This window comes from Pithys albifrons, chromosome 5 (assembly GCF_047495875.1).
Source record: "Pithys albifrons albifrons isolate INPA30051 chromosome 5, PitAlb_v1, whole genome shotgun sequence".
Taxonomy (NCBI): Eukaryota; Metazoa; Chordata; class Aves; order Passeriformes; family Thamnophilidae; genus Pithys; species Pithys albifrons.
The window spans coordinates 998,673-1,020,957 of NC_092462.1; the positions used below are offsets into that span (position 1 = coordinate 998,673).

General features: G+C 50.2%; 1 protein-coding gene across 1 annotated transcript; it reads right to left on the reverse strand.

The window, feature by feature from the left end:
- Positions 1-12,977: 12,977 nt before the first annotated feature.
- AREG (amphiregulin) lies at positions 12,978-21,049 on the reverse strand. Its single transcript, XM_071555307.1, has 6 exons — positions 20,908-21,049; positions 20,061-20,237; positions 17,338-17,521; positions 16,734-16,892; positions 15,139-15,241; positions 12,978-14,226 (listed from the first exon to the last, which is right to left on the reverse strand). Exons 1-5 carry the CDS (start codon positions 21,047-21,049, stop codon positions 15,154-15,156), a joined length of 750 nt encoding a protein of 249 aa, XP_071411408.1. The 3' UTR covers positions 12,978-14,226; positions 15,139-15,153.
- Positions 21,050-22,285: the final 1,236 nt, after the last annotated feature.

Here is a 22,285-nt window from a genome sequence, read left to right on the forward strand (position 1 = left end):
AAAATTCCATGGCCTTCCTGCTCCATCACTCAGGCTCTGAATGGCCCCTCACCTCACAACAGTTTTCAGTAACTTCTGACAAGTTTGGGGTTCTTCCCATTCATGGATAAAAGGGCTGGCAGTTTCACAGCTCATTCTTTGCCCGGCCACAGCTTCAATTATTAACCTGTCTTATTCTCCCAAGACCCACACAACCTCCTCAATGGAAGAGTGTGAGTCTTTCTATAGGATGGGCCCTGTCATTTATATCAGGAGATCATGTCTTGCACTTTCCTCATTCCTTTGTCCTGACTAATACCTTCTCCTGCAAATAGACAAGGGAGGGAGGGGAAAAAAGGAAGTCAAGTAAGTCCCTCACTGCCTCTCAATATGGTAATATTCCCAGAATATTTCTTTGGGGCTAGTTTGAGCCCAATCAAGTGGTTTTGCTTGACCAGGATGAAAGCCTCATTTCAGCCTGCAGCTAGGCTGACACAGTGCTTTTGATCTCCTTCTTGCAGGATGTTCAGACCACTGAGCTGTCTGGCTGCAGTGCTGTAAGAAACAGCCTGGCTGCACAGAGGAAGCTGGGGCAGCAGCACAGCAACACTGACATGTCCAGGTCAGTCCAGCACAAACTGCATGCTTTGGCATCTCCAGGTGGAACCTGCTGGTGCACAAAAGAGCCATTTTCATTCTGCCCCCAGGTTGAAGCCAGTACAAAAGCCCAGCTTCTGGGCTGCACTAGCCTTGTGTTGACATAGAGAGGTATCATTCCTGACTCTGCCCATCTCTGCAGTCTCCACATCTCCACTACCATACTCTTTTTCTGTGGGCTGGCTTTACAGTGCCTGATATTGCTCCACCTCAGAGGTGCTTGTCACGGGGCTTCACCAAGACCCTACCAACTCTGCTCCTGCTTTCCCTGCTTTTCAGTGGCAGCCAGCCCTGGCTCAGTCTTGACACATTTCCTCCACACCCACACTCATGGCAGTTCCTCACTGTCTCCTGCTGAAACCAAGAGCCTCTGTCCTCCCAGCAGGGCTCCTTCCTCTCACTCACCACATTTTCGGAGCACACCTTAAAAAACCCCAGGGATTTGCACACAGACACAATCACGGGGGAAACAAAGAACCAACATCAGGACTTGGTACACTGCAAACCACACAGGTAAATACAAACACGAGTGCAGTTATCTGCCTGTACTTTCCTACCTCCCCAATGAAATTTTGACAGTGTTTGATGTAAAGAGCAGTGGCCTCTTCAGCAGTTATGCTGTCTACTCAGTTCCTGGTGGGTATCTGTGGAGCACTTACGCTGGAGGTGAGCAGAGCTGCCAGGTCTTGCCGTGCCTCAGTGGTGAGACATTACTGAGTTCACAGGAGGTGACAGGACCAGATCCACAACTGCAGAGCAGCGTTGCCAGAAGTCTTCAGCATGGGCCCGACTCTGCCCTGTGGAGATGAGTGTGGGAACCCCACAGTTAGTGACTTCAGGGTGTGCTCCCGGCTCTGGAAAATTATCCACAGATTTCAGCAGGACTTGTGCTGTCACCCTGAAACTGGGACCCAACAACGTGGTTTTGCTGCACCTGCATTTTGCCTTAGAGGATCCCAAGCTATTTATAGTCCCTTGCGTTGTACTTTGAGGTGTGTTTGGGTGGATAAGCAGCAAGGACAAAGCCATAGGCCTGTGTCACCTTACTGCAAACAAAGACACCTTCCCTGGCGTGCAGCGCGGAGGGAACGAGCGGGCAGGTGCCTGCACACGCATGGCTGTGTCCTGTCCCTGCTGGGCAGCCTGGACACCTCTCACCTCACCCTGGGTGTTCTCCTGCCACCTCACCAAGAGAAAGCACACCCAAAGACAAAACTCCAGCTCAAGCAAAATGTCTTCTTTTATTTGGAACAGAACACTGTGTTTCTGTGAGTCAATTTTTCATTTTACAAGAAATGAAAAAAAAACAAATTTAAAAACCGAATAATCGTTTTTAAAAGAAATGAAATATTTCTGGATTGAAAAGGGTGGAATCAGACCTTAATGCAACACTCCTTTTTTCCTGGACTGGCTTCACAGATCTGCTAGACAGGCATTGTGATCAGAAGAATGAAAAGCAGTGCAGTCCCCAATAAACCTCCCAGCTGCAATCACTGTCAGACCAGCAATCAGGCCCTTCACCAATAGCCCTCACTGCTGGTCCTAGGGCAGAATTTCCCCTGCAGAGTCTCCCCATGTGAGGGTATATGTTAATAGAAGGAAAACAACCCAAGTATTAGACGGTGTTTCTTTACCTCTAAAACAAACACACCAGCCTTCAGATCACACCCATTGTTTCACATACCTGAAGGTTCTCACGTGAACCTGAGTATCTGGCACGGGTGCTGACAGCAGGGAGGTCACTCGGGGTCCCCGTGCTCACCCTGAGCTGCACAGCACCCTGGCTGTGCTCTGTGCAGGGCTTGGGGCTGCCCCACCTGCCTAAACTGCCTCACTCTGCACCACATCCCACCAATCAGAAGAGGAGAGAAATCCCAAATGGTATGTCTGATATGGTATAGCCAAGGAAAAACCAAGCAAGAAGCCCCTAAACCCTTCCCTCTCCACCATAGGCTTTCCAGAGTGGTTCTGAACCACTACCTCCAACATCCAGACAGCTGCTCTTACAGCAAAGGCCATTCTGAAAGGTGCCCTGGATCAAAGCCTTGCTCCCACATGACAACTAAGAGAGAGATTTTGTTTGCTATTTACACAAAAGGACTATGAAAAATCCGAAGGGGAAAAGTCAGCTCTATGTCTGTTAACTGAGACAAAGTGACAGTCAGAACAGCCAGTGCAGGACACAGTAGGTCCCACTGATTCCCAGGGTTTCCACAGTTTGTTCCTCCTCTTCCGCTGGGAAATGGTGTTCAGCTGGAATATGAAGCCTCCAGATACTTGCCCAGGACTTCTAGATCTCCTAGAGATGAGCCAGGGCATTAGTTCTTCAGACATCACAGCCATGTCTGCAGCACACCTACAAACTATCAGCCAGACTACCCATTTCTGAGTCCTTGTGAGAGACAGTATCTGGTTTATTCCAGTGGCTCTCACCTGGGTGCTGGACAGAGTCCCTGGAAGCAGAGCACTTGACTGGGTGCTTGCACAGAAGAAAGGCCCAAGAGAAAAGCCTGGGATGCTGCCTGTAATGGTGCCTGAAAGGAAGAGGAATGGTTCAGCAGCAGTGCAGAGCACGGCCAAAGAGCCTACACCACTCAGTGTCTGCCATCATGTGTCTCAGGGTCATCTTTAGAGGGAAGTTGCACTTGGGTCTTTGCAGTCAGTGCTTTTCACTGGAGTTCTCCTTTCACTGGCTCTTTGATTTTAAGCCATTTACATTCCCAGCCAATCAGTACTAAAAATAGGATTCCTTACTAAGAATGGCACTGGCATTACTCACTTTGCTCTCCATTCTCATCTCACGCTACATTTCCACACCTCCGGTTGGAGGAGTGTGTTGCAGTAAAATCATCCACAACTATGTGCTTCATCGAGCAGGTTTTGAACCTTTGCCATCCTTTGGAAGCTCCCACTGCTTTTTCTTTCATGTGCTAATACAGTTCAGTGGCTTATCTCCTTTCACATCCTTGGGGCACACCTCTTCCAGACTGTATACTGACAACCCAACCAAGTGGGAAAAACACTCAGGAGAGAGCCATCCCCTTCCTCCCCCTTGCAGGTCGGGCCAACCTGCAGCTCTCAGCTCAAAGGGATGCTGTTCTTACTTGCACTCAGGAAGAAACAATTTGCTCTCCCTGGAAGCTTCTGCATCCTTTGGCTTTGGCCATCAGCTGCTCCCCTCCAAGTGCTCATCAGTTACTAGCAAGGAGGCTTTCCGGTTTCTTAGTGGGAGGGACGCTTTTCCAGCTCAGTTTCAGAGATGCTGAGCATTTCTGCAGGGTATTGCTCCTCCTCAACATGCCTGGAAACCAAAGGGTGTGGGAGGTGGGACATGCCTCTGGTCGGGTCTAGCTTCGTCCTTAAATGAATCCTCTGTGGGGCTTTGGGGGTTTTTCCCAGCTCTTCTGAGTTTGGCACATCACTTTCAAGTGCAAGAACGTGTTTCCTCCTGCCATCCATGTCAGAGGCGCAGCCAGTGCCAGAGCTGACTGTCACTTATTTGTTCTGATAAGGGGTTGAATATGCACAGGTAAACCTGGGCGTATGTTCATAATGCAGGTGGCAGTGATACTTTAAAGGAGGCACCTTTCTTTGTTCCCTTAATGATTCATTCATTGGGAGTGTGGGAATTAACCTATATAAATTTTTGCTACTAAGGAGATACACCTAGATCCTGAAATAGTGGCTGGGTGAGAACCAGTTGCAGGGCCTCTACACCTTGTGCTGGTAGCACAGAAGGAAACAAAGCCAGGGCAGCAGGCTGGGAATGGATGACTGCATGGCATTTCTCACGGCAAACTCCCTTCACCTCCTGTTTTCCAGTGACTCACCAGAAATCCTACAGGGCTGCAGGAGACACCTCTGAGAAAGGCATGACTTGACTGAGACCTTCACCACGACTCTCTCTTCTGAGGGCCAACCTCTGACAGCTGAAATTCTATCTAAGGTGGCTCAGAGCAGGCAGTGAGCACAGGCAGACAGACTTTGGTGGCACCAGCTCTGGCAGGCAGGTGTGGGATTGCGTCAGGAAGACAGTATGAACAGAGGTTGGCTTTCCAAGCCTGGCTCAGTGCCCCCTTTGTACACTGCAGCTCACACCTCATCAGCTGGGAGGTGGAGAAGAAACAGGTCTGTTTTGAGGGCACATCACCAAGGGAGAATGTGGGAATGAAAGAGATTTTTGAGTTGAGAAAAAGGGTTTTTGGAGTTGCAGACAGATTCTGGGGCCTGCTGACAGAAGCAGGATTTTAGTTCTGTGAAAAAGACCAACAGATAGCAGAACAAGTAAGATAAAAAGGCTTCAGGTCGGTTTGCTCATAAGAAAGGAATTTTAAAAGATAACTTTTGTCATAGCAAAAAGGAACATCTGCTGAAGAGAGTCCTCCAATTAAAGCTGTGATGAGTTTTATGGACACTATGGAGCTCTGGGTGGGAATAAGGAAGAGACATATTCTGTAATGGGAGTTAGAGGAGGAGGCTTTTACCTGTCTTTTTTCTCTCCATGGAGTTCTTGAATAAAACTGTCTTTGAGTGTGACACCTGTAAGCTGTGGACTAATTAATCTTTTCTTGTCTTCAAGATTTTCTACAAACTCACACAATCACAAGTTTACAGGAGGATTTGGCTGGCCAGAGTGGGATAGAAATCTTTCCAGGAGGCTGCACAGAGTGGCACAAAGTCTCCAGACTAACTCAGTGCTCTCAGTGTTTTCTGATTCTGTTGGAGTCAGAAAACTTTAAGAACCTTAAAGGCTCAATGAACTAGAGTTGACCAGAGTAAGGTTGATTAGAGAGGACAGGTCCATGCTGGTTTATGCATTGGAAGTTATAAATTCCATGAGCACCCAAGGAGCTGTGTGGGCTGCTGGACACACGAGGCACTGGCCATTGCCTGTTGCTGGTTTCCTACAGCCCTGAAAGGAGGTCACACAGCGCTGTTGTTGCAGGGTGATGAGGTCTTGTTTGCTTCATCTCTTCAAGGAAGGCTCCATAGGGTGAGGTAACACCCCAGACACTGCACAACCTGCCTGCACCTTGCTGGAACCTCCAGCCAACTGCCCCACACCACAATAGCCAAGAGCACACTGCTTTGGACCAAAAGAGGGGAAGAGCTGAGAGGGCACAGGCCTGAAGCAGACAGCAAAGAAGTCCAGGAGAGGCATCCCCATGCCACTGTGGCTGGCACAGCACATCAGAGAGGTGCTGTTACACTTAACAGGACTCTCAGTGGTCACAAGTGAGCACACAAGGTAGAAATGTGCATGCAGAGGTGAGGCTCATGGGAGATCCTGCAACTGTCAGGTGTTTGTCTTTGCCAGGGATGAATTCCCCACTTACCTGTGCTGATTCCCTGGCAAAGCACAGTACATTGCACAGATCTGACAGGGGTGGTGGGAAAGCAACGCTTAAAGCTGTGAAGCAGCATCACTCTCAGCTTCCTGAGGAAGGGAAAGCAGAGGGTTGGGGTTCCTGAGGCAACACACTGCAACACACAGCTCAGAAGGGCACACGTATGGGGGGGAACAGCTATTCACAGCCAGTGATACCACACTACCTACAGGACAGAGCGCAGCAAGGAGGAACAGGAGGAGCCAGGAGGCCACACTCCAGGCACAATGACCTCCTCTTGGCAGAGCAGCACAGAGAAAACCCACCCCCAGTAGTTCTCTGCTGGCCTTGTGGCCCAAGTCCCCTGGGCCAGGCCTCTGCAGTGCAATTAGCCACGTGAGCAGAGCACTGGATCCAAGCACTCTGGGAGGCCAGGCAGACACGCCACACCAGGTCACAGCAGAAGGTGTGTGGGCACAGCCACCCAATGCAAAGCACTCAGTTGGGTGCCATATCCTGTTTCTCCCCAAGACCAGTACAAGCCGCATGCTCGTGGGTGATACCATCTGTTTCATCAGTGTTCTCTGTGCTACAAAGTCATCCCAGATACTTTGCATTGGAGAAAGATTTTCCAAGAGTCATTAGCAAAGTAGGGGGTGAAGAAGCAACTGCCAGGCTTCTTTCAGGTCGTGGCATTAGCAAACTGCCTTCCCCCAAGCCCTGCTTCCTCCTCCCTTGGTACCTGCGTGCCTTCCTTTGGGAGCTACTGCATAGGAATATTTCATCAACAGGCCTGAGGGTTTGTCTGTTTCCTGTCCTACTTCCTTCAGAGCACACAAGATCAGCTGGGCTGGAATGTCAGCCCATATCCTGCTCCTGTGCTGCCTGGATGGGAGTTGGGAACTTACCTGCTGAGAATGAAGATAACTTCTCCTTCGTGGTCTCAGGCTCCCAGCTTAAGCCATGCTGCAGCTGCCAGACAGACCTCCCAAATCATGAAGCTGACTCTAAAAATGAGGAGAGGAAACAAAGCTTTAAGTCTTAACTATTCTCAAAAGTCTTTGGGGTAACATTTAGGTCATACACTGAACTTCATCCCTTCTGGTCCTAGGGGCCATAAGTGTCCTTGCTCAGAAGAGGTGTGTGAAACTTTAGGTTCCCAGGCCATGCCTCTCAGCCAGAAGCCAGTCCTTGGTGTAATTAAACATCTGCAGGGACTGGGCTCCTGAAGGAAGTGCCTTGTCTAGTCCTTTCACAGCACTGAGCAACTGTAGGTACTCAGACCTGAGGCACCAGAGTACCAATGCATGCAGAAAATACTTTGAGCTCCCCTAAAGCTTCATACTGAAACACTGCTCATACCAAAGAGCAAACACTACAGCTGTTCCATCCCTGGAGCACCACAGCTGCTGGAAAGGTTCATGGTAAAGTCACAAGTGCTGATAACCCTGCACAAAGCAGTCGTTCTGAGACAGCCTCTCTGAAAGGCTGAAGCGTTTTCCATAAAGTTATCTGCAGCATCAGCTGTTAATCAGCACAGACCTATTGATTTCATCTTCCACTAAACAAGGGCCTGGCTCATGCTTGTTTTGGTAGATGTCAGTCTGTGATTATCCTGCACCCGTGAGGGTGAAAGACAGTACGGCTTGGTGGCACTTCTGTGCTGTTTCATTAACAATTTCACTCTGTCACCAAGCTTGGAGTCCAAGGAAGGGTTAATGCCTTCCTTGCTTTTGCCAGGGAACAGCTGTTCCACTTTCAGGATCCCTGGATCACCCAGGTTTTGGTGAGGTAAGTGGATGTCCTTGTAGGAGCTCTTGTGGGAGGAGCTTTGGAAACCAGTCAGGACTGGTCCTGCCAGCCCAGGGAGCATTCCTGCTCCCATGCTGATGCAACTGGATCCAATCTCCTGGCAGACCAGTTGGCTGCTTCCCAAAGAGCACCCTCCAGACTGGCTTGCAAGCTGAGCCCAGGGGACAGCTGTGACGAAATTTGAGCGAGGGGACAAAAGGCTTTCGGCCTTCATTAAAGTTGGGAACATTTGATGAAGATAATGCTTGTTATTAATTGGCTCCTCCCAAGAAAAGATGAGCAGCCTTGTTTTGTTGTTTCCCATTCTGTGGAGCATCTCCCCAGCACCAGTGAGACTGGGGATGTTGAATCACCCTGTTGAACCGTAGCACAGTTGCTTGGGATGTACGAGTGGGATTCATTTGGGGCCTGTTGTGCAACACCGGCGCAAGATGGAAACACACAGAGTTATTCCAGTGACAACCCTCATCCTGCTCCCACTTGGGATTCAGTGAGTAACAGCTTTATGGGACACACTGCAGCAGAGCCTGGACTGGAACACATCCTGAAGGTGAAAGAGCCTGACAGGGAGCAGGGTTTAAGTACACTCAGAACCAGGTAAAACCAGCAACAGGGCTTTAGCAGAGAGAAGGATGCAAAGTCAAGCCATGTGCTCAACCTGTGTTCCAGATGCACCAGCAAGGCCTCAGTTGCCCATGTATGTCTTCTGAAACAGAGGTGCTTTTAACACAAGCCAAGATAATCCCAACCAAAAGAATTATGAAAGGCTTTAATCATGTCTTAAAACAGAACTCCTCAGACCCCAGCAAAAGAATGGCATCTCCTGAACTCTGCTCTTTTCCTTGAGCACCTGTTAAATCCAGGACAAAACTCAGGCTGATGCTCCTGGGCCCCAGGTGGGACAGGCCTGAGGACCACCAAGCCTCCCACCAGCACTAACTTCTCCTGCGATGGCTTTGCTAACAGACACACATCTAACAGACACACATCTCTGAGTCTTGCACTGCTTGTTCATTAGCATTGCAGTAAGTGATTCCTTATGCAAATTGTGCCAGCCCACAGAAAAACCAGTTCAATTCCAGTCTGCACTGCTGGGATGGACATAGAACAGAGAGGAAGAGGTGCTAATGATCTTTTATTTCTGAGGGCTTTTTTAAAAAGAAAACCAAGGACCAACCAGGCATAAAAGCAGTCACTGCACACCTTTCACTGTAAGCAGCAATCCCCTCCCATCTGCAGAGACCTCTCCAGATACAAAATTCCTTTTTGCAGTCTCCAAGCTCGTACCTACAACAGCAGTTTCTGTGCATCTAATTAGAGGTTTGAAGCTGATGAGCGTTTTTGTCTGTGGATCTCATGCCTTCTTTCAAACCTTAACTTTATCATCTAAAGGCATGACTACATAGCTAATGGCAACAGATCTTTTTTATGTGGTGTCTCATCAACTCAAAAGCCTGTAAATGTGACTGAGGAAAAGTGTGCAGCCATGCTGAGGGGATCCTTTGCTCCCTACTGCTGCTGCCAACATGAGCTTCTCCAAGTCCTGGGAAGGGTTTCTGGTTTACCCACAGCCCAGAGTGCATCAGTATTCCCTCAAGTCTCCCCCAGAGCAGCCAGGGAGGAGGTGCTGCCTGTTGGGCCCACCAAAGGCCCTGAATCTGGCATGCACTGGCACTGGGATGTGCACTACACAGCACAGGGGCCATGCCTGAATATGCCTCACTAGGCCTTGGTACTCCTTGCTACACCTGTCCTTAACAGTCGTGGTGATAGACAGGTTTTGATCTGATCTGATCCAGGGACCCCTCAAGAAAATGGATCTTATCCCTCCTCCATAAAGTTATAATGGTCTTCATTAATTTTTAATCAGACCTGTACTATTTTATATTAATTTTGAACCATGCATAGCTTTAAACAAAAGAGGAATTTAACCTGTAACTGTGAGATGAATTTTTAGAAATAAATTAGAAAACCTGTCTAGGTTGAGGGTTGAAGCTGTAACATTTTTCAGTTAAAAGGGAATAAAGGACTGCAGAGATTAGAGCAGCCCATGAGATCTGTTAGAAGTCACACAAAATATGCTGCTTAACTTTGGGGAGGAGTTTTCAGCCATAACTAAGTATATAAACTTGGAAACACAAAAGTCTAGTTGAACATCTTTGGTGGAATTATTGCCCATGTTCCCAGTACTGAATAAAAGGAAGAATTTTGTTCTATTCTATTGGATTTGATTGTTTCTTAACTTAGATCAAATACAGCCCTTTAAGAACTCATGGGAATTACCCCAGGTAAGTCTTTAACAGTGAGAGAAGTTCCTATTTTCCCATGGCAGGGGTACCTGCTGGGCAGTCATAGTGCCAGACCCTGTCCTTATTCAGGTCCCCTTGGCTTGACTCTGCTACCTTGTCCTTCCACCTCCCTCGCCCTTCCAGCTGAAATCCCAACTGCTGCTGTCTTCTCCAGGCAATATGCTGGCTTGCCTGGAAGGTCTGAACAGGATTAAGACACACTGCTAGTCTTCATGCTCTTGAAAGGCTTCCATCACAAACGAGGGACTGAGAGCTGACAGGACGTTTGCTGCCCAAAGCTCTGGTGGGTTTTGCTCTGTCCTGCCCCAGCCAGGAGGTGTCTGCCTGTCACCCTCGACAGGCACATCAGACAGCCCAGGGCCTTGGAAGTGAAGGAGCCAGACACAGTCTGAAGGCAGTGCAGACAGGTGTCAGCCACACTAACTCTGTGCCTACCCAAATCACACTGGCAAGTGTCATCTGGAACTCTTTCTGCCTGCACTGGCTGTGTGCACCTTGAATCACTTCTGAACATAAACCAGGCTACTCAGAAGTGCGAGTGAGGGCAAAGAGTGCAACAGTTTCCTTGTGGTTAACACTGGGACAGCTACCGGGCTCACCTCGTGTTCCATCCCCAACAACTCACAGCACCATCCCAGCAGTGAGGTCAGGAGAGGAAGGCAGGTCTGTCCAACACACTGTAAATCAGAGATTTTTCTGAGATGCTCTGACCCTGCATTGACAGGAGCTGTGGGTGCTTTAATAGAGACATCTTAAAACATATTCATCACTTCAAAAATGTAAAAGTAATTTCTTTCACTGGCTTTTTAACTGGTTACCTGCAGCACAGAAGAGGTTTCCTTTCCTAAGCAAAAGGAGAGTAACTGATGATACAATACGTACTTCCTTATCCTTTGGAAGACTAGCAGGCTTCAGGCATCTCCCATGAATTAAATCAGCCTGTCACTGCTGTCTGATGCCCAAGTACAAACTCACTGCCAGCTGGGTAAGGAAAATCACACCCAAAGATGGAAGGTATTTTCCAAGCTCTGGAGCAAAGCATCAACAGGCAGGAATCCAAAGGCAGGTAGAAGCAGTGATGGTGTTGTCTGAATGGAACGAGGGTATGACATCCAGGCTAAAACATATTGGAAACACTGCATTACATCAGACTCACACTATTTAGCTCTGTTTTTTGTCCCAAAATGCAAAGCAAGTGGGCTGCATTATTTCAGTCAGAAAATGCTGAGTTGAGAGTTGGCTGTCTTCCTGAATCACTTGCAAAAAGCTATGTCTTTCTGACCCAGAAAGCCCATGAATGAAGACTTGCTCTTCCTCAAGAAAAACTGCTATTGTCCTTACTAAGAAAATGTATTTTGAAAGCATTTCTCTGCCTTGGACTTAGGCTGTGCCACCTCATGGGTCTCCTTTGGTTGAGAAGGGCACAAATGCTGCTTCCTTGGCTTTGGCCTGGATGCACAGAGAGCAAACCTGAGCTGTTTCCCCCTGACACTCACAGGCACAGCTGTCTCAGCCGAGAGGCTCCCGAGTGCAGGCAAAGCCAGACAAGGATTGCTGGCTCCCGGAAGGTGTAGCCAGCAGAGGAACGACAGGTATGTGCAGCTTTGTTCACGAAACAAGAAGGAATCCAGGCTTGCTTCTAAAGGACAGTCTGACCCTTCTGTCCACTGCTCCATCTCATGTGAACACAGCCCAGCAGAGACAGCAACAAGCTGGAAGAAGAGTCTAATGGCTTTCCTAAGGGAGTTGCAATCCATGCCCAGCCTCAGTAGGCCATGGCTTGGTTACCACCAAGACTGAGTTTGTTTACTCCAAAGCAAAAAGCTTGGCAGGACTGACAGAAACAGCTTTTCTTGCCAGAGCTCTAATAGCAAATGTCTGTGGAAAAGGCGCTTGGAGAACTGCTGTTTACTTTGGTAATGAAGCAAGTTCCCTGGAATGAAGTCTCACCATCTTCCCAAGAGATGTTGCAATACGTTTACCTGTACCTCAGCTGCACACAACCCTGGCTGCTCTCAGAGCCTGGGAACGGCCTGGCCAGCTCAGGAGGCCCAGGCCAAGGCTAAGGCATCTCTGCAACCAAAGCCAGGACTAAGCTCTAGTCCTACACTGGATACACAGCCTGGGCCCTAATTGAAACCAATTGCTTTTTTTCATTTTAGCTCTGCTTCAAGCTAAGCCACAGCCAACAATACCTCTTGAAGATACTTATAAAAAAAAGGGCCTCAAAACATAGTTCTCCATCTCCTTCTGTGACTTTAAAGCCAAACTCGACACTCATTTCTACAGGCAACTCTGAACTTAGACCCCAGCTCACTGCTAGAAGTGCCTAAAGGATACCTTAGCACACAGCTGGACTAATAACTACCAGGGAGGAAAAGAAATTCCAAGTGGACTGTAGAGGCCAAGGCTCCCTCTCTGCTATGGCAGTCACAGGCCTGAGGCTATGCTGCTTTTCCTCAGTTAATTAAGATGAAGTTTCAAGCTGCTGTCCAAACTCTCTCTGACCACAGAGACAAGAGGCTCTGCCTGTTCAATGTGCCCAGCTCTGGAGTCCAGAGCAAAGGGCTACCTGTTGGCTCAGGCTGTGAGACTTCCCTTGCAGGGGGATGGCTCAGCCAGCCTCTCCTTAATCCAGCAAGCAGAAGATCCCTTTGGAGGTGAATGAAATGCACTTCCCACCGAAACAGGCACTTGCATTTCTATGCTTTGCTAATAAACACTTGCACTCTTGTAAGAGCACCCAATACTTGACACATGGTTGTAGCTCCTCACAGCCCTACCTGGTGCTCCTAAGCACTGAAATTCCTGCTCTGAGGAGAAACCAAGCTCTAATTTCAAGTGTTTACAATGTACTCCCAAGAGCAAGAAAAAAATCTTACCATGATTAGGTTATGTAAAAAGTTTAATTATAAAATAAATAAGTTTGTTATGGAAACATTAAATATTAAATACAGTAATAAATATTTACACATTTACAGATATGACTTGACAATTAATGGTGTTTCTCTGCTACCAGAAGAATTCTGCTCTGTTTATACAGAACACAACCACTCTTCCAAGAAGAAACTGAACTCAAATAATACTCTGTGCTCAAGACTGCATGGACAGTTCAGAAACCAAGGACACTTGGGTCAGAAGAGACTGAGGTAAGATGAGTTCTTCGCACCAGAAGGTAAAGCACAAGAGACCACTGCCTGCAGAGTGCCAGTGCCTGAATTTAATTCTTCAGAGGAACAGGCTCTTGATCAAGTTCAACTGATGGGATCTGATGTGAAGCATTTTGTACTTTAAGCACTGCTTGAAAGCAGCAACAAGTACCTGGGTAACAGAAGTAGCTCTGTGTTTAGAGCATGTGGGTCCAAGCTTATCAGCCAGTCTGAGCATGGATCTTCCCTTCGGATACAAAGCTTCAGGTCTTGCCTTTACTGTCCCAGCATCCCGAGGCACTAATTTTAGCTCAGGCCAGCACACACACAGATGGACAGCTCCACTCACACCATGAGCCCAGCAGGACTCAGAAGGATTACTTCACACACACAGTGACAGAACCCCGGCGCGCCTGACCAAGGTCTGTCGCCAATGCCCTGCAAGTCACAGCTAGAGATGAAGCTCTTGGAAGCAAATATCGACAGGGAGCACAGTGACAACAGAATTAGGGGTTTCATCCACCGAGGTCTAGGGAGAGAAGCCATCCCAACCTCTTCCCTTTTTCACTTTGGTAGAAGGAAGGAAACTTTCTCCCCTCCGTCCATTCCTGCAAGCGGCAACAGGCTCTCTCCCTTAGAGTTAGAGCTGCCAAAGGAGACTTGCTGAGAGAACCAAGTCCATCCACACAACAGCAGAGACTGGAGCTCCAGCACAGACAGGGAGGGCTCAGTAGCAGCAGTCTCTAGCAGGTCGTGACAGCAGGTCCTGTCCCCCACAGTGCCAGCTCCTTCCACACGGTTGTGCCAAGATGCAGCAGTAACTGTCCTCCCCAGCAAGGGATTCAGCAGCAAGTGGCCTGTTGGCATCTCCTTGCAGCAGCCTCTGTCTTGAGGAATCAGGGCTTAGTGGCAAGAGCTGCAGCCCACAGTGTCCAGGTGGATGAGTCAGCCAGAGGTACCCTGCAGCTTGGCAATGGCCACTTCAGAATTGTTCTGTAAGGGGCAGACCAGGCACGTTAATCACCACCCAAGACACAAGCCCGTTAGAACCATGGCAAACCTACATGTAAGGCAGATGGGTTAAGGACATGCACACACCCGAGGACACTCTGCCAGATACTCTTCAGCTTCAAGTAAGCTTTGAGCAAACCCTCCAGATGTTGCTGGAAAAGCTGGAAAATGTCCATGGCTGACATGTGGCAAAGCAAAGCCTCACAGCTCTGCCAGAACTTCTCAGGGCTATCTTTTATGGTTTTCTCCTTCAGCTTGTAGTATAACTCCTATTCTGCTATTCCATATACTTGGGCTCAGGAGAGGCCAACTTGCCTGCTCAATAAAAGCCACTAGATCACTCTCAGAAGCAATCCATGTAGGCCAAGTTGCTCTAGGCCTCAGCTGCTTGGACAGCATGAAACTTCCCTGAGAGACTATCTGTGGTGCTCACAGAACTGGCAGCCTTGTCTTGCTCTACAGCTTCTAAGCACCAGAAACTCGATGAAGCTCTCCTTGCAGGGCAGACATGAAAATGCTCAGTACTTCTCTAAGAGGTGATGGCTCACTTGGCTGTGGCACCATCTTCCATGATGGAAGTTTGCCTCTGTTTGTTGCACTCTATGTGCCTCTGCCCAGATATTCAGGGCTTTCTTCTCAGCTCCACTTATCTCAGTACAGCTTCCTATCCTCACCTGGTCTTTAAGGCAGCAGCCAGAAATCTAAGAGGGCTGTTGAACAATTTGCACAACTTGGGCAGTTTAGAGAAAGCGGAAAATCAAACCCAAGCTCACATGTAACCCAGGTGTTTGAAGGCACTTCCAGTGTTAGAAGCAAACATTAGCTTTGCAAAACAAGCATGCAGCTCTCACACAGGTGAGCAGCCTGGCAGGCATTGAAAGTCAGCATTCATACCTGCTTTCTCCCCATTTACACACCAACGTGGCCATTTCTGTTTTCTTGTCGGAGTTTTTTCCTTTCTTCTTTCTCTTCATACTGAGGACACTTTTTTCTGACCCTGTGGAATTAGGGCACATTAGAGGTGATTTTGAACCCTGACCTATGTCCTGTTGTCACCTGCCTCCACATTCTCTGCAGCATTTGGACTCACATTCTCTGAATCCTCAAGCAACTCCTTGGCACCAGGGAGTTTGAAGCAAGACAGTTTTTAAGCACTCAGCATCAAGCAGTATGTGATGATAAAAGCAAGGAGCCCCCAAGGCAGCTGCTGGCAGTTCTGCCTCACAGAGACAGGGCTTCTTGGCTTAAGTCAGAGCAGGGAGCAAGAGTGAGAGAGTTTATGCTGGGACTGAGCAAAGCACTAACAGACTTGCTGGGTGACAGATTTCCTGGTGGCTTTAGCAAACAGCTGCAGGACCAGGTTGCTTTCCTCCTCCCCACAGCACATCCCTGTGGGCTTCGAGTAGAGTCCCTGTCCCTTCCCTTGGATCTGTCTCTTGAACACATAAGCAAACTCCTTACTGATTTCACGCGTCTTTCCCAGTGACTGTTCCAAGCAGCTTCTCTGTATGAGGGTATGGATTAGCATGCTCATGTTTGTGAGGGTTCAGAACATGAAGCAAATGCAGCCCAGAAACTCCTGATGATCATTTCCCTTAGAGCACTACAGAACTGGTTATCTGTCCTAGCAGCAAGGAATGAGGCAGTGTTGAGAGAACAAGTGTTCATCCCAGCATTCCTCAAGTTCAGAGCTAAATATGAAGCAACATTGACATGACGAACGCACACCTTGTTTCCTGAATTGCAGGAAAGGGTACAGCATGTACCCAATTCAGTTCATGTACCTCACCAAGATCTAAAATTAGACTGAGCTTTTGAGTTTCTGTAACATCCCAAGCCCTACAGTGCCGGAGCTGCAGTGGCAGAACTGGTGGGCTGCTCTAATAATCAGTTTGATATATGCTTTGAAACATCAATCCAGAAAAGCTTAGAATTTATTCACAACAGACCCTGCACTCTGATGACCCACTACACTGACCTGCCAGCAGCTGCTTTGGCTGGAATAGTTGTTCCCTCTGCCTTAACAGCAAGCAGAATTTGGGACCAACCACAGTTGTCTCCCCATTCCAAGATGAAGTATTGCAGCCCAGCAACCTCCACTAATGAATGGACTCCCCAGCCCCATTTCCCTCCCTCCAGCTGTGTGCCCAGCTGCTGGATAACAGCCCTCCCCGAGGCTGTCACGCTGCTGCCCGCAGCCTTTGCCACAGGGATTAGGGAAGGCACTGCTGGGTCAGCACTAACGCTTGCTGCTCTGCAGCACTCAGACCATCCTGGCTGCAGCAGGGGCACAAAGGCTCTTGGCTCACAAATGAGGGTCACAGACCTTGTTTCTACCCTCTAGATAGTTCCAAGCTGGGCTAAGAATTCATGTCTTTTGGATGCTTTTCACACATGCAATCCAGATGAGCCATGCACATCTCGGGGTTATTGGGCACAGGCCCCACTCACACTTATGGCAGACAGACACCAAAGAGGATAATACTTACTGCACTATCACAATGATAAGTACAGTAATGAAGCTGATGCTTGAGAGCAGGACAGCTACCACTACCAACACAGTCTTGGAGTAGTCTGCCACATCATTCTTCCTTTGAGTCTTCATGAACTGTTCACCACAGCGCTCACCAAAAAAATCCTGATGACACCTGCAAGTAAATATTAACACATGTTCTTATCAGCTCCTGTGCTGTCTGGAGCCAAGGACACCCACACACATTGAAACCCGACTTAGACATCTTCTGAGTTTCCCATGAATCTCAAGATGCTCACTGCAGAGCGTGTTCATGAAAGGCAGTCACTGCTCTAGCACAGGGTTTGTCAGCATTTCAACAAGTCGAGATTAGTTTGGGTGTGATGTTCCACAAAGACACGCCTTTTCATTCTTTTGGTTTGAGTTTATGACCAACTGATGAGTTCAGTGGCTTGTTATGCATCTCAGATTCCATCATCACTTAATTTACATGGCAGTTCTCAGTCAAAATACGGCAGGAGACGGAGCTATGCCAAGTTGACACTGATTTTTCCTCTGAGCCCTTAAGTGCCACTGGCTCATGGCAACCACAGATAACTCACAAGGTACAAGTAACTTACTTGCAGGTCACCATCTGGAGATGTTCTCGGTATATGCATTCTCCATGGATGCAAAAGTTTTTGTATTCCAGTTCACAAGGAGTCCCTTTCTTCTTATTTTTGCCTTTGTTTTTCTTCCTTCTTGACTTGCCAGCGTTCTTCTCACCCCCCCTCTTTGCAGACTTGGGTTTAACCACAGGTTCAACTGAAAAACGACACGATGACTTGGTATGCAAGTGCTAAAAGGCACGATTCTGAGAGAAGTGAATTAGAGAATGTGGTGAGAGAAAGGGGAATGGTCACTGCAGGAGAATCTGCGACCACGAAGCAGAGGATGCAAGTGAACGTGCACCTGGGCATCTCACACCCAGCACAAGCAGCAAGCTCAGCAGGGCATCAAAGCACAACTCTGCCACCCTTCAGTCCTGTGCCATGCAGAGCAGAGGCAGTGGGAGCAGAGAAAGAGCAGAAGAGATGAAAGACTGCAGCATTTCACAGCATAGTGCAGCTGAGTGCAATGCAGAGGTTCAAGCAAAGGCCTGCAAAGAACACAGAGTTGACGCTGAGCCAAGCCATGCCCCAGCTTTCTGTCAGCTCCGATACAAGGCCAATATCCTCCCTGGTTCTAACCTCTCCATTTGCATCAGTGAGGAAGGCACTGTATCTCTCTGGACAGTCCTGGGCACCTGCAGAGGCAATGCAGCTTGCTACCTTGCTTAGCAGACTTGTTTCTCCTAAACAACCTGCAGTGCTGCCCTCAGTGCCAGAGAGTTCCTTTCCAGTTCTACTTTTCCAGAGCCCTCAAGCGCCGGAGAGGAGTGAAGGTGAGAGCCCATGAGAGTCAGGTTGTTTGTTCTGCCACTGACTGCTGCCCCTCATTATCTCAATTAAGACAAACCTCTAGAAGAGTGTGGTTTAAAGTCCCGGTGACTTAGTAGCCCTTGCATTTAAGCAAGGGCAATCACCTTCCCTTTGCTCAGGAGAACAAGCTGACTAAGGGGCAGCAGAGCAGCAGAGCAGTGCCATGCAGCACAGCTTGATAGCTGTTTGAGAGTAAGGTGAAAAAATGTTTTGGGATTTTGGTTTTTTTTGTTTGTTTTTATTGTTGTTTTTATAAGGAATCCACCCCTTCACTGCTACCCATAGCACAAGTCTCAGTGCAACATGCTGCTACTCAGGAGTAACAGTTACCCAGGAGAGTTTAAATAGGTCTCAAGAAACAGCAGAGCTCCACACAACACAGTTCCAATTCCCTCTTGTGCTCTGCAGCCCTAATGAAAATCGTTTTTGGATGATTACTATTGCACCCAGAGCGCTATGCATACAGGTAATGACAATAGGGCACAACTGGATCTAACTACTTCCTAACCCTGTATTTCTGGTGCCAGGAGTGCACACAAAGAAACAAGGTGTAGTTCACTGTTGTCTAGACAGCTGATCATTTTAACTTCCAGAGCAACAAGCCTGGCTTGAAGTTACTTAAAAGCAAAACTGCCTTCAGCAACCCGAAGTCTGATTAAAATGGTATAAGCTATATTAATATGTAAAGGAGGAGCACTGTTCCTGCAGCAAGGTTTCCTGTCCCTGGAAGTGTGAGCTCACTCCTGCCAGCCGAGGCCCCTGTTCTGTCCCGTCCAACTGGATCTTTAGGTTTGCACTTTCATAATTGAGACAGCTTCCCTTCCTCCCTCTCCCAGGCTCAGCTTGTCAGCTTGATCTGTGTCCCTGTCTGCAAGCTGCATGGCCAGCAAAGCCATCCCAAGCTGAATCATAACAGCTTGGAGGCTCCACAGATAAACCTCATGCCAAGCAGAAGAGCTGGTCTACAAACCAACCACCTTCGGTAACAAGTCTGGTTTCTGTGCAGTTAGACAACACCTAAGTCACCCAAGCCAGTAGTTATACAGGCTGAACTGCTTGATAACACTGACAAGCCTGTTTCCCCCGAAGGTCTTTGTGAAAAACTTCAGCAAAAGTCCACAATTTCTCTCAACAGGCCATCTAGAGCAAGGTTCCCCCTCCTATTTAGTCTCATCCATGTCCCAGGGTGTTCCCGCAGGAAAAACAGTGCTCAGATCCACCCTGGAGGCAGCAGGACCAGCCTACTCACACCTACTGATGTTCAAATCACTTGTAGATACCCGGCTTGTATTGCAATTGCACTTAGCCCAGAACCAACAAAATCCTCCCATCCCCACAGTCAGCCAGGCTACTCACAGCTCAGCAAGTGGGCAGACTACAATAAACACACACACCAGCTATTGACAGTGAAGCATCGCCCTAATGCTGCTTAACAAACCTTCCTACAGCCACCTAAGGAGCTTAAGTGTTTGCTTTCCCAGGAAATTTCAATCGACTCCAACCCAAATAAGCCGCCATGAGAAAACACTCAGAAAACTCTTAGAGCAAGGCAGACAAACTGATGTAAAACAAACCAATGAATGCCGCTGATGCTTCCAAGCTAAGCTGGTAGTCCTAGCTCATCGCAGCCCTCCTGCCAGGTTTATCAGGAGATAAAACTACACACAGCAAGTTAGCAGCTAACCTGGAGCTCTCACACGCCCTGGCCACTCTCGCGCTCAGTTCCCACCCCTGACAGCTATTTCCAAAGCAGCAGTTTCAAGCACAAGCACGCTTTTGCTCCGTGCTCCGCGAGCTAAATACGGCAGCTCTTACAGAAAAGATAAGCCTTAAAAGTTGAGGCTCATTAGTTGCGAATCCCCAGCCCCGGCGCCGCGACTCACCTCGGATCAAGTCGTCCACGATGTACTGGTGGACGGGCGGCGCCTCCTCGTACTCCTCCTCATCCTCCTCGTAGTCGGGGCCCGGCACGGGCTCTCCCTCGCGGCTCTCGGGCTGCCGCTCCCCGCGGCGCTGCGGCTCCGTGGCGTTGGGCGAGGACCCGCCGGCCGGGCGGCTCGCTGCGGGGGGGAACGGCGCCGTGAGCGGGGCAGAGGGGCAGCCGCCGGCCGGGACCCCGCGGGGTGCCCTCGCCCGCATCGGGGCGCCCCCTCGCCCGCATCGGGGCGCCTCGATCGCCTCAGGGTCCCCCTCACTCGCCTCGGGGCGCCCCCTCACTCGCCTCGGCGCCATTCCCGCCAAGGGCCGCGGCGCGCGACTCCCTCAGGCGCGAGCCCCCCCTCCCTTCAGGTGCAATGTCCCCTCAGGTGCAATGTCCTCCCAAGCTGTCCCCTCAGGCGCGAGCCCCCACTCCTCTCAAGTGAAATGTCCCCCCAAGCTGTACCTCTAGGTGTGCTGTCCCCTCAGCCTGTCCCCTCAGGTGCGCTGTCCCCCCAACATGTCCCCTCAGGTGCGCTGTCCCCCCAACATGTCCCCTCAGGCGCGCTGTGCCCTCAGGCGCGAGCCCCCCCCCCCCCGCTCCCCTCAGGTGGAATGTCCCCCCCAGGCTGTCCCCTCAGGTGTGCTGTCCCCTCAGGCTGTCCCCTCAGGTGTGCTGTCCCCTCAGGCTATCTCCCCATGTGCGCTGTCCCCTCAGGTGCAATGTCCCCCCATCCTGTCCCCCCAGGCGCGCTGTCCCCCCATCGTGTCCCCTCAGGCTGCCCCGCCGCTCCGTCCCGTCCCCGCACGCACCTGCCAGCAGGGCGAGAGCGGCGATCAGCGCCACAGCGCGCATCGTCGGTCCCAGGGCGGGTGGCGACACAGAGAGACAGACAGACAGCGGGGGTCGGGGCAGGACTGTCGCGACAGGTGCGGGCGGCGCGCAGCGCTCCATGAGGAGCCGGCCGGTGCCGCCCGCCGCTTTATGCGCGGCCGCGCTGGGGGCGCGCCCGGGAGCGCGTCACGGGGCGGGGCGGGGCGGGGATCGGGACCGGGGACCGCGGGATCGGGGATCGCGGGATCGGGGATCGCGGAATCGCAGACCTGGAAGGGACACAGCACATCATCCAGTGCCACCCCTGCCATGGGCAGGGACACCTCGCACCAGCCCAGGGTGCTCCAGCCTGGCCTTGGACACTGCCAGGGATGGGGTGGCCACAGCGCACCCAGCGCGGGTCACGGTGCCGGCGACGCGCCGGGTTATTGCGGGCACACCTGTCTGTCTGTCTGTCTGTCTGTCTGCCTGCCTGCTGGCTGCCGTGCCCCGCGCTCTCCCAGGGTGTCTCCCAGAGAAACTGCCCCGCCATAAAGCCGCCCCTCGCCCCGTGCCCGCCTGCATGGGCATGAGTAACAGCGCAGTGAGCGGAGCCGCCACCCGGCAGGGACAAGTGCGCCCCACGGGGCCACTCTGGCTCACAAGTGCCCTTCCTGCGGGGCACCACACCACGGCCACCCCTCTGAGCCCCTGTGTGAGGGAGCGGGAACCAGAAGTGCTTTAGATTCATAGAATCATCAAGGTTGGAAGAGACCTTTAAGTCCAACCATCACTGCCTCGGGAACCTCTAAACCACCACACCACATCACCCAGAGCCAGATCCAGATGCCGCTTGAACATCTCCAGGGAAGGTGACTCTACTACCTCCCTGAGCAACCTATTCCAATGTCTGACCACCCTAACACTGAAAATACCTTTTTCTAGCACCTAATCTGAATCTCCCCTGTCTCTCAGTTTAAGGCCATTTCCTCTAGTCCTCTCACTGCAGGCATGGCGGAAGAGACTGGCCCCCACCTCATTACAACCTCCTTTCAAGAAGTAGTAGAGAGAACTACTGCTTTGGTGGGAGAAAAACTGGGCAAGGAGGTTGTAATGTGCTGGGCTAGGGTGGGAACCCAGAGAAGCCCAGGGGGCCAAGGAGGAAGGGATTGGTGCCCCTCTGCTCTGGTCCTGCAGCACAGTGAGGCAGGCAGTGGGTGGCAAAGGTGCCAGCGTTGGAAAAGGATGATCTGGACCTTGTAAGTGAGAGGGGCTGAACACTACTCACAGCTCAGGAAGCTGACACAGCCCTTGCTCGAGGTGGCAAAGATCCAGGTCACTCAGTCACTGAATCTTCTCCCTTCTTCCACACACACA

Coding starts and splice junctions, on each gene's coding strand:
- AREG (XM_071555307.1), bottom strand. CDS start 21,049: ATGGAGCGCTGCGCGCCGCCCGCACCTGTCGCGACAGTCCTGCCCCGA. Junction 17,522..20,060: donor CGTGGACGACTTGATCCGAG/GTGAGTCGCGGC, acceptor GTCGTTTTTCAG/TTGAACCTGTGGTTAAACCC. Junction 15,242..16,733: donor CTTATCATTGTGATAGTGCA/GTAAGTATTATC, acceptor CTAATTCCACAG/GGTCAGAAAAAAGTGTCCTC.